The sequence below is a fragment of the Schistocerca cancellata genome, chromosome 8 (assembly GCF_023864275.1).
Source record: "Schistocerca cancellata isolate TAMUIC-IGC-003103 chromosome 8, iqSchCanc2.1, whole genome shotgun sequence".
In the NCBI taxonomy this organism is placed as follows: domain Eukaryota; kingdom Metazoa; phylum Arthropoda; class Insecta; order Orthoptera; family Acrididae; genus Schistocerca; species Schistocerca cancellata.
Window position 1 is genome coordinate 259,653,300 of NC_064633.1, and position 17,643 is coordinate 259,670,942.

Here is a 17,643-nt window from a genome sequence, read left to right on the forward strand (position 1 = left end):
ATCTGATAGGTCGAAAAGAAGGAGAACTGAGGAGATTCGTACGGAGGTCAGTCCTGTCGAATTATCGTTCGCCGCGCAAATGAGTCTTCGATCTTCGGGGCACCCAGATGCTGCGAAGATTGTGAAAGACGTCACACTCTCAAGTCCATCCAAGGTGAAAAAATACAAGGCAGGCTTGCGATTTTCAACATCATCGCCATCCTCATATGATGCAAATGAAGGTCTAGCACTCCTTTTCGACTTGAAATTGTCAAAAGAATCTTACCCGCATTTGAGAAATGGGGCTAAAGGAAAAGGCTTAAACACACTATATCCACCGTATTCAGCTGTTTTGGTAGCAAAAAAAGTTTGCTGCCCTACAGACGTAACCCTCAATTTAACCGAATCAAAAGCTGAGGTACGGTTGCAAGCTTTGTTAGACCACACTGTTCAACGTGTTCTACTGCTGAACGAGACGATATCTTACATATGAGTGATTCGGAAATGTCTAATATGGCCCTTATTTGTAAGTGGGGCTTTGACGGAACCTCCGGGCAAAGCATGTATAAAATGAAGTTTTCAGATTCGAGTATTTCAGATGCAACTTTATTTTTCACTTCGCTTGTTCCACTGAAAATTGCAGGTGTAAATGAAGAAAATAAAGAAGAAAAGATCTTATGGATTAATCCGAAGCCGTCTTCAACCCTCTTTTGCAGACCACTGAAGTTAGAATTTACAAAGGAAATGAGAAAGCGTATTACGACAAACAGATCGAACAACTCCAGTCATTCGAAACAGTTATTCATGGGAAAGACATTTCCATTAAATAAAATTTAAGCATGACCATGGTAGATGGTAAAGTGTGCAATGCTATCACAAACACGAAATCTGCGCAACGGTGCTAACTCTGCAAAGCTACGTCTGCCCAATTTAATAACATTGACGATGTTTTGAAAAAAAAAAAAAAAAAACAAGTTACAGCCGATTATCTGCAGTACGGACTATCAACTCTTCACGCCTGGATTCGATGTTTTGAATGTTGTATTCATTTGGCATACCAAATGAAAACAAAAAAGTGGCAGGCATGTAAAGCAGAAGATGAAGAGGAAAAAGCAATACTGAAAGCCAACATTCAAAAAGCTTTCAAAGAGCAGCTTGGAATTGTAATTGACATTCCGAAACAAGGGTTTGGCAGTACGAATGACGGAAACACCGCTCGACGTTTTTTTGAAAACACTCCAACATCAGCGCTGATAACTGGAGTTTCCGAAGAACTAATCCACCGTTTCCATATAATTTTGCAGATGATTTCGAGCGGACGTCAGATCGACGTCGGAAAGTTTCGAGCATACGCCTTAGCAACTGCCAGGCACTACGTGAAAGAATACCCCTGGTACAACATGCCAACAGCAGTCCATAGATTGTTGATTCACGGTCCAGACATTATTTCTTCGGCCATTTTACCCATCGGTCAACTATCGGAGGATGCTCAGGAATCAACCAATAAGTTGATAAAGCAATATCGCCTGAGTTTTTCTCGAAAGTTTTCAAGAGTTAAGACTATGGAAGACGTTTTCAGGTGATTGTTGGCAACGACAGACCCGTACGTTTCTTCCTTACGCAAATCTTCGCCGAAGAAACTGAAGAGTTTGTCGCCAGAAGCCGTTGCCCTCTTAGTTCCTGTGGCGGAAGACTATGAAGATTCAGATGCAGATGCAGATAATGAGGAAACAGTGTTTGAGGATGATGACGATTCAGTTGAAGCAGAAGAGGAAAAAGAATAAGAAAACGAAAACTTGTAAATTAAGTAATAAAAAATTTACAAAATAAATAATTGTAATTAAAATGAAATAATTTTTGTAATATTTTACACCATCTTGTAACCTATATTTGGTCCTTTCTTCGAGTTTTCCACTGTTTTGGTTTATTTTTTAAGCATTAACTACAATAACCCCTAAATACTGACTTTTATATGAATAAAAATATATAAATATAAATATAAAGACAGATTTTGACCGCCATATTGGATCCACCATTTTTAATTTTTTTGGACTCTGTCATCATCAGTAACTTCGATAATTCCCTAAAAATTACTTTTATACGTAAAAAATGATGGTAGTGTACAAAGAGACTGCCATCTTGGGTCCGTCATTTTGTTTTTTTTTTCACTTTTTGATATCATATTCTTAATCAGAAACTCCGTAAACCCTTACATACTAAGTTTGGTACAAATTGAACAACTGCTTATATTTTGACCAGCTTTTGGGGATTCTGACCCACTGTGCGTCGCCTTGAACACAGAAAGAGGGCGCTCTGCAGTGAACAGTGATACTAGCAGCGAGCGTCTGCAAACTGTGGAGGTAAAGACGAGCTTCGACCGCAGCATTAGTTTGCAGCGTGTTATCGCTCGACCGATCAAAAGGACGCAAATCTCTAGTCGATAACGAGTCCAGTGGGAGTGTATAAGAAGAGACGGTAACATCAATGGGCCAGATCGTATGTTCAAGTCTCCGCAGCCTTTCAGGATGAGATTCGAAGGTGCCTTCGCAATTCTGCTGGCGCTGTGTGCCATCTCTTATTTCCCGGGAAGTTTACAGAGGAGTGTCAAAGGTAAGGAGTCAGTGTATACGGAGAACGGTGTGATTTGGAATAATTTAATGTTTCTGATAGTCAATAGGGCTGTTATTTATTTGCAGACCACCCCAAGAAATACTCTAAATCGCGCCTGTATCATACTTCAGGGGGTAAGGCAATTGGGGATGCTGTTTCGCAGAAATAATCTAATCAACAATTTTTACATATCCCGTAGCTTCCCGGATACTTTTCTGGTCTCGTACAGTGGTCTTACAGTATAAGAATTGGGAAATTACTCCTTATTTAACCTATAGAGGCGACTAGGCGATCACTGTGCTGGAAGCATCCTCAGGTCATGAATGTTGCCTCAGTATCTAGTATCTTAGCGGGCCACCCATGAGCAAATGGTTTATTCTATTGTCAACTAGATCGTTTAGAGACTAGTATGATGTTGAGATTATAAACCGATGTTAAGGGAAAAATGGTTGTAAAACGCCATTTTGTACTTGAAATGAAAACCAATGCGATCTTACGTAAAAGAAAATTTGTTACACAGAAGCAAATTCACATTATATTTAGATCGCAGTGTAACATCTTTTCGACTAAATGTGTGTTTGGTGACATATTCAAACAAAAGCGGCAGCGGTTATTACTCAAGCTACTCAGAAAGGAAATATTGGGGGGCTAATACAACCGTATTCAAACATCTAAGTGTGTACAAAAATTGAGAGAGGACAATAGGCGTGTGATAAGGAGTTTAAATATTGTCACTATTTGGAAGAGATATTCTGCGCAATTACGTATTGAATGCTATTGTTCTTACATGACCACATCAGTACTAGTGATTAAAATTCCTCGTAGCTCTGAGCTGAAGCTATTGCATCCCAGTAAGGCAATACTATTCACAGTCAGCTAAAAATACGACATCGATACTTATTTAACTTAAACAGTATCCGTCGTGACTTCACATTTCAATTTAACAATAGAAAATTTTAATTATCCACGTTTTCGTTGACATCCACTTGAGTACACTGCAGGTCATAGTTAAGTGCTTTCAGACTTTTTCCCAAGACTATTTCTCAACGCTTCCAGTCTCAAAAAGTGCGAGGTATAATGAACACCTTACTCTTTATCGCAAGCTCCGATTTCTCTTATTTTGACACAGATGGGAGTCAATTAAATACTTTTGCAGTCGGAAGAGAAAGCTGTTGATTGTGATTTCGTGAAAAGCTCTCACTGCACATAGCAATGTCATTTGTTAGAACCTAACGTGATCGTAATAAGATCGAACTCAAATCATTCCATTTAGTAGTACTCTCCTTCCAAAAATTCCTTAAATAATAATAGTTTTCTAGGCAGATCAGTCTTATCACCCGTTCACTGGCAATGTCTTTCGTTATAACAGGAGGATTACGGTTTAACGCCCCATCAACGACGAGTCCATTAGGCTTTGAACTTTGGTTAGAAAATGACAGGGGGAGATATCTGTTATGTCCGTTTCGAAGTAATGAACCTGAGATTTGCAAGACAAACCACAGGATGTCTTAATCTCGATAGCCGAGAGAGGGTCTGGACCTCTGAGCTCTTGAATGTTCTCGAAACTTCTCTCTTTCTGTAAAACAGTAAACTGATACACAGTGCGAGACGACTTGTTGAGTGGTGGAGTTCCTTCTTCCTCTTCTGTTTACAGCTGATACTTAAAAGAAAATCAGATTGTTCTGCTTTAATGTGATATAGAAGGTAATCATTAACATCTAATAATAAGTTGTGCGAGGAGAAACTTAAGTTAAGGTGAAACGGTTTGCCATTAATATTAAATAATGTGTTAAAATAATGTTCCCAGGGGTAATTCTGGTAAAAAATCTACTCTCAGTGTGGTAAAATACAGATAATTTAAAATTCTCGATTAAATTATCTCTTTTGTTAAGGGGAGATGTGCCAGTAAGAAATTCGTTTAACAGATAAGAAATCTGTGGACAAACATGGTCCGTTAAAACATATTACTTGTAAAGAATAACTCGAAAATAACAGAGTAGTTATCTAGGGAATTGAACGACTTCACGTTGTCAATACATAAAACCAATCCTCGAAAGTAGTATTCACTGGTAAACTTTATCAACTTCACGAATGGGCTGCTTGTAATTTAGTACCTCAATCAAACTTCGACTTTCTTACGGATGACTGTGCTATTGCTTCAGGCAATGCTCATTTCTCCATACGCTACAGTTGCTTGTAGAAAAGGAGACATTTTAAAACTACTGTAGTCATCAACAAACATTTTATGAAAGAACAGAATTTTGTCGGAAATTACGCAATATATACAAGCTGATTCTGAAACCTAGTTTTTTCCATTTACACGAATATTCCAATTTTCTCAACAATGCGTCTGACGGAAGCAGAGGTCTGACAATGGACTCTGAAACTGACGCTGCTTCGGATAACATAGCATAGGTCGCTCTGACCATAGCCTACTCACATTTTAATGTGCAATCTGGTACATAATTTAACAAAATTGAATACTACTTACATTCGGTAGCAGTTCGTTTAAAAATGCAGGAAACAGCAATGTATGTATGAACAGTCGAATATAAGTATCATTAACGTATTGAGTCTCATCTAATGGTTTTGTTTCATTACCACTCGTTAGTAACGCATAATTAGTTTACTGTGTTGGCACATGATATTGCATTAAGCGATTGCTTAAAATATTCTCCACCACAAAACGTTTCCATAAACTAATATCCTTGATCCATCAAATACGAGCAATTATAAGTGGTTGATGAAAGCCTGCGACTGTAAAAAGTGTGTGTTTATTTATGAAATAACTATTTTGCCGCCAATCGCGATTCGTTTTACTCATAATTTGTACGACGCGCTTCGCGAAATGATTCCCATTTTCAAAATAGTTTTGTGTGTGTTATGCCATTTATTCATGATGTTTTCGCTGTGATATGTGCTGCACTGTTTTGTTGTGGGTAGTGTAATTTACAAATGAACACGTGATGTTTACATATGATTGATCTTGATGCAGCTTCTATGTACTGTTTATTAGTGGTCCACTTGTGCAGAAGCTCACACACAATATTCTGTGCACAGCACATACTGAAATTTCCAGACGTATGTAAACACTCACAAAGATGTTTTATGTGTAAGCAACAATGATTATGCTAAGGGGTACCCACAAAATATATATACTTCTCTACGTAGGTATTATCTTCATCAGCTCGATCACTATTGCTTATATATTTTTAAAATGTTAGATAATTATTTCTGCTTATCATATATTTTACACAAGTATACTGTACAAGCATCTAAAGAAATTCACTGATTCACTTTCCACTTTTTCATTTATATTTTAGCTCTTTTTTGTATTTAGTGTGAATATATTTGCAGTTCTACCACCACATCCATTTTGTGACTTTATTTAGTCTGGAGTATTTTGACACTTTTCTCTACTTCGCCAAATGGTTGTCCTGTGCTCCTGATTGTGCGGGAGCGGCGGGGGTTGGCTATTACTGATGTAGTGTGTCTTGTATGTGTGTGCTTTAATGTGCTACAACGCCTGCTCCTGAAATCTCAGCTTGTTTGTCTTAGGTGAAACATGAAGCATTATTTTGTATTTCCCATGCAATGAATATGGATCACATTCATACTTTTCGTTACATATTAGTTTTTGTGGTAGTTTATTAGATGTAGAGAATTCAATTTTTTCTTTGTGGTTTTTGAAGATATTTTCACTCTTTTGTGATATGTTGCCAATATGTGGGATGCTGAATATACATTTGTTTTCATCTTTATTTTCTGTGGTGTGGTTTCCGTGTGTTTATTTGCTCTGTATAGTACTGAGTCACTCTCTGAAGTTGCATAATTGCTGGCAACTCCAGTCTTCCAAAAATTCAACAGTCTCTCTGAATACACGTTTCTTATGTTTCAGAAGGTTGTTTGTGATCAGTACTATGCTTCTTGTATAAATCTGTTTTAGTAGAGGGAATGTCAAGTTATAAAAACTAAGAATCTTGAAGGACTTTTTCGGCTTTGGTTCTTCAACTAGTACCATACTGTTCTGTATGGGATACGATTTTCGTATGTACAACTTTTATCAGTTTTCTTCACTTTCTATAACAGTCCACATGCTTTACTATTTATTATGTTTACTAATGGTTTACTGGATTTCTTTCTCTGTTTTTTCTTGTTTGTACTGTTAAAATGGTGGCTCTGGGTCCTTAAGTATGAGATACTTCCAGTTTCTGTCAAGAGGATATGTACATGATTTCACTGCTCTTTAAGTTTATTTTAAAGTTGTTTTATTTGGTCTCTTTATGTGCTGAATATTACAAGTATTAAAGAATTCATGCGGTTATATATATATATATATATATATATATATATATATATATATATATATATATATATATTCTTTTTTAATTTCTATTTTAAGAAGCATACTTAGATTTTAACTTATTGCTGCTTTTGGATTTAAATTGAATTTTGCAGCTTCATAGCTATGATCTGCTTTAGTGTATGGTTGTTGAGATAAAGTTTTATGTTTTGTTTTAATCCTTTTTGGAGTTGACTATTTTCCCTTTGATCGAATTAAACCATTATTCACCACTCTTCTGGAAAATGTGTATGTGTTTTTGCTACATGTTAAAAAGATTCATGTCATATGTTTATTGAATATCCAAATCTGCAATTACTTGTCAGGTGCTTTACAAATATTCAGATACTCCTTACCCATGCGTATAGATTAATATGCAAAATGCAGTTAAAATGCCTTTGGACCAAGAAAATATCCAACAAGAAAAAAACACAGTTGGCACATGCAGTTATTACTGACTGCAATGCTTCCATGGCTGACTTAGTTACCCACAAAGTAAAGAAACACCTAGACACAAACCACAGTACAGAAGATAAAGGTAAGGAAATGTGTATGTAGCATCCTGTACACTGGCAATATATCGGAAAAGATTGTGAAATATCTTCAGCTCGGATGGGACCTCTGCATCTAATAACTATAACAAAAAGTAATACATAGGATAAAGTCCAAACAAGACTTGCATGCAAACTATGGAATGTACAAAATAACATGTAAGAAATACTTCAAGTCTTACATACGACAGTCTGAGATTTCAACAGCACATGTACACAGCACATTAAAGCATATACATACAACAGACACATATCAGCAATAGCCAACGTGCATGCACAGCATAGGAAAACTGTTTCGAACAGTACAGCCAGATTTCAAGACTTCTACAGAGTAAATAAAGGTCATAAAATGGATCTACTGGAAGAACTGCAGATATATTGATATATATGAATGAAAAAATGGAAAGTGATTGACAGTATACCTACACAGAAATAATGACTAGCTATTATTGAATATATATGTAAGAAATAGTGATCCAGATTACTGAGATAAATATCCTCTGTACGGAAGTACACATACTCTGTGGGTGATTTTACAGCATTATGTATCTTCGCTACATGTAGAAACATCTTTCTAGCTTTTTATACACTCCTGGAAATGGAAAAAAAAACACATTCACACCGGTGTGTCAGACCCACCATACTTGCTCCGGACACTGCGAGAGGGCTGTACAAGCAATGATCGCACACACGGCACAGCGGACACACCAGGAACCGCGGTGTTGGCCGTCGAATGGCGCTAGCTGCGCAGCATTTGTGCACCGCCGCCGTCAGTGTCACCCAGTTTGCCGTGGCATACGGAGCTCCATCGCAGTCTTTAACACTGGTAGCATGCCGCGACAGCGTGGACGTGAACCGTATGTGCAGTTGACGGACTTTGAGCGAGGGCGTATAGTGGGCAAGCGGGAGGCCGGGTGGACGTACCGCCGAATTGCTCAACACGTGGGGCGTGAGGTCTCCACAGTACATCGATGTTGTCGCCAGTGGTCGGCGGAAGGTGCACGTGCCCGTCGACCTGGGACCGGACCGCAGCGACGCACGGATGCACGCCAAGACCGTAGGATCCTACGCAGTGCCGTAGGGGACCGCACCGCCACTTCCCAGCAAATTAGGGACACTGTTGCTCCTGGGGTATCGGCGAGGACCATTCGCAGCCGTCTCCATGAAGCTGGGCTACGGTCCCGCACACCTTTAGGCCGTCTTCCGCTCACGCCCCAACATCATGCAGCCCGCCTCCAGTGGTGTCGCGACAGGCGTGAATGGAGGGACGAATGGAGACGTGTCGTCTTCAGCGATGAGAGTCGCTTCTGCATTGGTGCCAATGATGGTCGTATGCGTGTTTGGCGCCGTGCAGGTGAGCGCCACAATCAGGACTGCATACGACCGAGGCACACAGGGCCAACACCCGGCATCATGGTGTGGGGAGCGATCTCCTACACTGGCCGTACACCACTGGTGTCGTCGAGCGGACACTGAATAGTGCACGGTACATCCAAACCGTCATCGAACCCATCGTTCTACCATTCCTAGACTGGCAAGGGAACTTGCTGTTCCAACAGGACAATGCACGTCCGCATGTATCCCGTGCCACCCAACGTGCTCTAGAAGGTGTAAGTCAACTACCATGGCCAGCAAGATCTCCGGATCTGTCCCCCATTGAGCATGTTTGGGACTGGATGAAGCGTCGTCTCACGCGGTCTGCACGTACAGCACGAACGCTGGTCCAACTGAGGCGCCAGGTGGAAATGGCATGGCAAGCCGTTCCACAGGACTACATCCAGCATCTCTACGATCGTCTCCATGGGAGAATAGCAGCCTGCATTGCTGCGAAAGGTGGATATACACTGTACTAGTGCCGACATTGTGCATGCTCTGTTGCCTGTGTCTATGTGCCTGTGGTTCTGTCAGTGTGATCATGTGATGTATCTGACCCCAGGAATGTGTCAATAAAGTTTCCCCTTCCTGGGACAATGAATTCACGGTGTTTTTATTTCAATTTCCAGGAGTGTATATGCGTAGTAACTTCATTGTGCACTGTGAACCGAAAATTGTGTGTTTCTGCACAAGTGAACTACAAGAAAGCTGAATGTAGAAGCTGTTACCAAATTTCGCCAACATCTCTATGTAAATATCTATCATTAATTAAAAGTCGCCAATATTTAAACGTTGCAGTAAGGACAATAGAAAACTGCAGCACCCCAGACATTGAAATCACCACAAAAAAAAGGGCATGACACACAGCAAACACACATCAAAATGGAAGTCTTTACCTGAAACGCATAATGAAAAATATAAATATAAATAAAAAAATCGTTACTGATAGCAGAAAAGTTGTTTCATAAATAAACTTATTGACTTAGTGTGCAAGTTAAAAGTTATCCAAATGCCCATTTTCGATGTTTGTACCTGATTCAATGATTTACCAATTCAGAAGTGCTTCAATGATCTCACAGACTTATGGTACCTGAAGGATCAGTAGTTAATCCAGTTGTAACAGGTGACATAAAATTAGCAAAGTACACTTGCCTGCAGCAGAATTAGCTCCATTTCATTGGCTAGGTATACAAACAGACTGCCTACCAGTGAAACCCCACCCCTTCCCTCCCCTCTCCACAGCCAATACCCAGTCCAGTACTAGCATACATCTTCAAGTACAGCTGTGGAAAACATTTATTTAAAAAGAATCCCTTCTTTTACTAAGCTGGATTCTGTTTTACGCATGTTACTGGTACGTTTTGCATATGGGCGTGTACTGCCAAACAGTTTCAAACAGTCGGCTTGGTGGCCGAGCGGTTCTAGGCGCTACAAATGGTTCAAATGGCTGTGAGCACTATGGGAGTTAACATCTGAGGTCATCAGTCCCCTAGAACTCAGAACTACTTAAACCTAACTAACCTAAGAACATCACACACATCCATGACCGAGGCAGGATTCGAACCTGCGACCGTAGCGGTCGCGCGGCTCCAGACTGTAGCGCCTAGAACCGGTAGGCCACTCCAGCCGGCTAGGCGCTACAGTCTGGAACCGCGCGACCGCTACGGTCGCAGGTTCGAATCCTGCCTCGGACATGGATTCTTCCAAGGAATCTGAGTATGGTATCTAATTTTCCCACTATCTGTTTTATGTGATCATTCCACTTAAGGTCGCTCTGGATAGTTACGCCTGAATATTTTACGGCAGACGCTGTCTCCAGCTGTTTGTCATCAATAGTGTAGCTGTAGAGTAGTGGATTTCTTTTCCTATGTTCGCGCAGAATGTTACATTTATTTACGTTCAGGGTCAAATGCCAGAGCCTGCACCAATCATCAATTCTCTACAGGTCGTTCTGAAAATTTTTACTATCTTCTGGCGTTGCTACTTTGGTATAGACAACCGCATCATCTGCGAATAGCCTTAAAAAGAATTCGATTTCTGCTAGTTCATTTATACATATTTTAAACAGCAACGGTCCTATCACACTTCCCTATGGTACTCCGGATATTACCTTTGCATCTGTCGATTGCTTTCCGTTTGACGTCTTGAGTGCTATTCGCAAGAAAGTCTTGAATCCATTCGCAAGTCTGGTCCGATGCTCCGTAAGATCGTACTCTTTTCATTAAACGGCAATGCAGAAACGGTGTCAAATGCTTTACGAAATCAAGGAACACAGTATCAATCTGAGCGCCGTTGTGCACTGCGCTGTGGATCTCATGCAAGAACAGAGCGAGCTGAGTTTGGCAGGATCTCTGTTTACGAAATCCTCGTTGATTTTTAGAGAGGAGATATTCATTTTCCAAAAACGTCATAATTCTTGAGCATGAAACACGTTCCATAATTGTACAATAGATTGACGTTACTCTAATTGTGTGGTTCTGTCTTACGGCCTTTCGTAAAAAAAAGGGAATGATCTGCGCTTTTTTCCAGCCGTTAGGTACCTTACGTTGCTAGGAGGGAAGCAAGTTATTTCGCATAATGTCTATAGAATCTTATACGTATCTCATCATCTGGTCCTGACACCTTTCCACTGCCGGCCGAAGTGGCCGTGCGGTTAAAGGCGCTGCAGTCTGGAACCGCAAGACCGCTACGGTCGCAGGTTCGAATCCTGCCTCGGGCATGGATGTTTGTGATGTCCTTAGGTTAGTTAGGTTTAACTAGTTCTAAGTTCTAGGGGACTCATGACCTCAGCAGTTGAGTCCCATAGTGCTCAGAGCCATTTGAACCTTTCCACTACTAAGCGATTATAGCGGCTTTTCAATTCCGCCATCGGTTATCCCAATATCTCTGCCTTTTCGACGTTCGCACGACGATTTAAAGGTGGGACAGTGTTACGATTTTTCGCGGTGAAACGTGTTCGGAAGACCAAATTCAGTATTTCCGCCGTCTCTCTGTTATCTTCCATTTCGGTGCCGGTTTGGTTGCTGAGAGAATTAATAGATGATTTTGACCCACTTACTGATTTTACATACGACCAAAACCTCTCAGGGTTTTTACTCAGGCCGGCTGACAATGTTTACTTTCAAAATCATTGAACGCTTCTCTCATTGCTCTTCTTACGCTCGCTAAAACGTCGATGAAAACAAAGGTCTGTAATATCCATATTTTAAAGCAAATAAGAAAGTGCTGTTACCTAGTATTAAGAATAGTTAATAAAAGGCAGTGATGTGTCACTGTGTTTGAGGTGCCTCATCCCAACGTGTGTATGCAGCATACCCGATGTCTATGTGCATGCACTGTGGGCTGTGCGGAAAACGGGGACTCCTTATTGGCAGTCCTCTGCGCAGACTGCATTCAGTAAGTTGTCCATCGGAAGTAGTGCTTCTACTGTTATGGTTTCCCACCAAATTTTTCGTGTAGATCATCAGGAGAACTAAATTAGTAGTTGTAGTCAGATTCGAAAGTGCTCACTGAGTGTTAGTTTAGCAGATTTTTTCTTTTTACTTTAAATCTCCATTTTCTCCACCAAAGCGAAGAGCTCTCCATTGCGAGGAACGTGCCTCGCCTCCATATTACGTCTGATGTCTTGTGCTGTACACTCCCCTGCACCGATGTGCACACAGAAATCTCTCTTGTTCTGGGAATGTGTCTGCTCCCTAACAGGTGTTTCAAGCGAACAGTCCATATGGCCAGTATGATACTTGTCACAGTCATTGCATTTAACTTTTTGTACTCTTGAAGTAAGAAACCTGTTGCATTGGACACCATTTTTGTGCCGAAGATGCGATTCTAAAGTGTTTGTGACACCTGACCATTATATGCCATGGCATGGCTTCCCTGTGTTGTTCTCAGTCAAGGTGATACTAGAATTTACGATAACCTATGTAATTTTTTTCGGTTTTTTGCTGATTTAAATTTAATTATTACATTGCATGATGAAGTCAGATGTGTCTTGTCATATGTACCTTGTCAGACAAAATAAGTTGTTTACGAAAGCTTTAAAATAGGCAGAAAATGCGGAAAACATACTTAATTTACATTAAACAGAAGATGTATAGAACTGGGCATTATTCTACAGTATGCTACAGACTGTCAATAGGTTCTGGTTAGAACTGGTTGTTAGAGGTGAAAGGAGGCGGACAATCGCCCTCCTGTGCATCCTTACCGCAGATTACACATTTGGCTGGATGTCGACAACACGTTCTAGTGTGGTTGAAACGATGACACTGGTAGCAGCGTATTAGGTTCGGAATGTATGGCCGGACTGTGATAATTTCATAGCCTGATTTGATCTTGGACGCAGCACCACTGTATCAAAGGTGAGGAAGAGAGTGTGGGTGGCCACTAAGGAGGAATCTACCTTTTTCATTACACGATGGACGGCAATGACACCCTAATCAGAGAGGTAAGATTGGATATCGGCCTCGGTTAGACCGTCGAGCAGCCTGGTATAAATTACACCGTGGGAAGAATTCAGAGTTCTACGGGCCTCGACTCGAACAGGGTAGCCATGGAGAAGCGAAGCAGCAAGCATTTATTGTGCTTGAGAATCAGAAGTGGTCTCCAAAAGGCGAGTGAGTGACTTGCGTTAGCTTGGCTCGCAAGTTTACGTGAAATCTGGAGGTCTTTTGAGCAGTTAGGCTAGTCTACATATACTAAAGCCGTATATCTACTGCCAAGTGACGTATTTTACATCACATACTGAGCACCAATTACACGAAATCGCACTTAAAATGGAAAATCGCCGAACAACGCGCAGTGCAGCCAACGGCCAGGCCGGCGACAGCGCAGGCGTGGAGTCTACACCGGTAGTTGCGGCCGCTCCGACCGGCATCGCTGACATCGCCGCACTCGTGAATGCTGAGGATGAGTGCCGCGCTGCTGGCTAAGGAGATGCTCGGGCTCGATGTTCAAACCATCACTGATGCTGTCACTGCAGCAGTGACGGACAAAATACAGAAAACTCTGGAGGTGAATGCGAGCGAGATCCGTGCACTGGACACGTCGTTAAAAGCAAGTGAGGAGAAAGCACGGAAGCACGACTGCTCGAACAGAAATTGATCGAGAAGTCAGACAAGCTCGAATAATATCAGAGACGCAATAATCTCAGACTGTTCGGCATTCCAGAGAGCAGCAGAGAGAACACAGATGAACTAGTGATAAACCTTGTCCAAGAAAAGCTAGGCGTGCAGGTGACTCTGAGTGACATTGACAGTGGGTCGTAGTGCGCCAGGTTCTACAAAACCAAGACCTATAATAGTGAAATTTGTGTCCCGTAGAAAAAGGTCTGAAATATTCAGAGCAAAGAAGAACCTCGCGAAGTTGGGTCTGACAGTGCGCGAGGATCTGACCTCTGAAAGACTAAACATTTTGAAGAGCGCGATTTCGAAATTTGGGCTACAGAACGTATGTGCAAATGACGGCAGGATAATGGCTAAGAGCGAAAATGGAAAGAGTACAATTTGCAGTGTTAATGAACTCGAAAGCCTGCTCTTTAGAAGCTAAATCATGTCTAACCTTGCTGCCACTAACCTGTATGTTTATATTGTTTACACTGTCAACCATAACTTAACTCATGTATTATCAATTTCCTCGTTTCTCCACATAACTATTTTTTATCTCTAATTGTTTTCTCATATAATTTTGTTATTATTTGTATTATCAACTTTTCGTTTCTCCCCATAACTATTTTCATCTCTAATCTATTCCTCACGTAATTTTGTTAATTATTACATAAGGTAGTCTCACTTCCATCTTCAATTAGCAACCTGTCATCATACCTTAGTTGTTATCCTCATTAGTGCAATTAATATCACACATTACCGTTACGTGCAGATTACTCCCGTTGTGTTTAGCGAAATTCCTTCCCCTGCTAGCCCACGGCTACTTCCAGAACTGTTGCAGACCGCTGACCTTGGGCGCAGATCCTGTTGCCTCCCCAGGGACCCACCCCCTCTCCCTCCCGGCTGCTTTCACTGCACAGAACTGGGAGGACACTCCCTCACCACCCCTCCCTCACATGCCTTCCGCATTCCTCATGCCAGACCCTCTTGTGACCGCTAACCACGACCCGCAAACATCTGTCGGCAGCCTCCTCTGGCAATCAACGCCCGAACGCACCAAGCTGCATATTGCACGTGCAAATATCCAATTTCTGCCAGCTCACTTCGACGAGTGCAAATATATATTTCAAACTACTGATATACACGTAATATTTTTGTCAGAGACTTGGCTCAAACCAAGTATTCCTACAACTCTACAACAATTCTAGATGGCTATATCTTTCTCAGGCACAACAGATGCAACAGACGAGGGGGCGGAGTAGGGGCGTGCATACGTTCTGATTGGTCACCTACTGTACTGGATACATCGGACAACAATGTGGATAAACAAGAGGAATATATGTTCATAGAGATCAAATCCCAAAACAGAAAATGCTTAATATGTGTCCTTTACAAACATCCTAAAGTAGGTGGGTTCGCCTGCTTCGAAACTGCCCTCTCTAGTCTCGAATCGTCATATGAACATGTAATTATCGCAGGTGACACTAACATTAATTTTCTGCGCAATAGTCCTTCCACTGGGAAATTTAAGAGAATGCTTTCTTCCTCAAATATGACGCTACTTCAGCTGGCACCTACTCATCACACGACTACCAGTCACACTTTCATAGATATATTCGCAACGAAATCTCCAAACAGAATAATCCGCACCTCTTAAATATCTGCGCCTGGCATGTCTGCCCATGACATCATTTTCATGACGTATTCCCTAGAATGTCCTAGAAAGAAACAAAAACTGTCTACATACCGAGACTTCAAACGCATAAATTTGCCCGAACTCGAAACTGAGGCACAAGAAATAGTTTGGGGGATGACCTATACTCCCCTCATGGACATAAACGACAAACTCCAGGATTTAACTAACAAAATTACTCAACTATATGACAAATATGCTCCAATAAAGACCAGAAAAGTAGAAAGGAAACCTGCACCTTTGCTGACTGATCAACTAAAACAGCTCATGAATCTCAGAGACGCTGCACATCGAGCATACAAGAAACACCCTACTCCTGAAAATCATACTGAATACAAGCAGAAACGAAACATTGTCAGTCAAGCGGTGAGAAACGCTAAGCTCAGGCATGCTCGTACATTAGCTGACAATAGATGTAGACCAGCTATCCTGTGGAAAAATCTCCGTATCTCGGTTTAGGTAAAATAAAAGTTGCAGAAAATCCCATGGTCCTCACATTACCTACAATTACAATTGAAAAAAAAAGAAAAGAAAGAAAGAAAGACAGAGAGAGAGAGAGAGAGAGAGAGAGAGAGAGAATCATTGATTACTTCATGGGGATGAACGACTGTAGCAAAGAAAAATTTTATCTACAGCACGTCACTTGCAATACTGTCAAGAAAGCCGTTATGCGGATTAGATCAGCATCTACTGGACATGATGGCATCACTATCAAGATGGTAAAAGTTATTATTGATCAACTACTGCCCTCTATAGCAGACAGACATTTTCAACGTTTCATCAATCACAAGCGTTTTCCCTGAGGCCTGGAAATTGGGACAAATTAAGCCGCTGCCCAAAAAGGACATAGCCACAGCACCCTCTGACTACGTCTGCCTTCTTCCTGCACTATCAAAGGCTTTAGAATATATCGTCCACGACCAGCTCACCAACTACCTAACTACTAGCAACCTACTAGACGAATACCAATCATGTTTCTGTAAACATCGAAGCACAACATCCGCACTGACAAAGGTGACAGATGACCTGAAACTTGCCATGGACAGACAAGAAGCGACTATCATTTTCTTCTTAGATTTCAGCAAGGCATTTGATACTGTTGACTTCGACATCTTACTAGCCAAACTTAGCGGTCTAAATTTCGCACCAAGTGTAGTGCAATGATTTCGCTCATACATGACGCCTCGTCAGCAACGCGTCCTGTCCGGGAATAAAAAATCACAATGGCGGCAGGCAGTGTCAGGCGTTCCCGAAGGCTCAGTATTAGGTCCTATACTCTTCTCTGTGTATGTCAATGATGTCTCATCGGCTCTGGCCTATTGTAAATATCATATGTATGCTGATGACCTTCAGTTTTATCTAAGTGCGAAGCCAAGCAATCTTAAAAAAGCTATTGAAAATTTCAATACTGACCTCGATACACCATCAAAATGGGAACAGGACATAGGACTAAAACTAAACCCCTCTAAAACCCAAGCGGTACTTGTTAGTCACTCTACGCTCATTAGCCCAAAACATTGGAAATCTGTACCATCTCTTATCCTAAATGGAACAAATATTAACTTGTCTCTCTCAGCAAAGAGTTTTGGAGTAATAATAGACGAAAATCTAAATGGGACAGAGCACGTAACTGCAGTGTGCAAAAAAGCATCAGCATCCCTTCATCTTCTACAAAAATATAAAAAACTCTTCCCTTCCGATCTGAAAAAGAAATTAGTACAAACGCTTATACTCCCAGTCATTGACTACAGGGATATTATCCTACAAGGCCTCTCAGGAAAATTCGCTACGTCTGGAACTGGTAATGTATGCCTGCGTCCGATATATTTGTGACGTTCAAATTTTTGATCACATTTCACCAGCATATGCGAAATTGACCTGGCTGTGTGCAGACAAACGTAGAGATTTCCATACACACTGTCTCATCTACTGCCTTGTAAATGTACACTGTCCCTCATATCTCTCCTCGTCCTTAACGCTTATGTCGGAACA

General features: G+C 41.2%; 1 protein-coding gene across 1 annotated transcript in view; it reads left to right on the plus strand.

The window, feature by feature from the left end:
• Positions 1–2,486: 2,486 nt before the first annotated feature.
• The window catches only part of LOC126095500 (uncharacterized protein DKFZp434B061-like), a 32,200-nt gene continuing 17,043 nt past the window's right edge, over positions 2,487–17,643 (plus strand). The window contains exon 1 of the mRNA XM_049910287.1: positions 2,487–2,589. Coding sequence (XP_049766244.1) covers positions 2,505–2,589 — 85 coding nt within the window. The 5' untranslated portion in view covers positions 2,487–2,504. The remainder of the gene's footprint in view (positions 2,590–17,643) is intronic.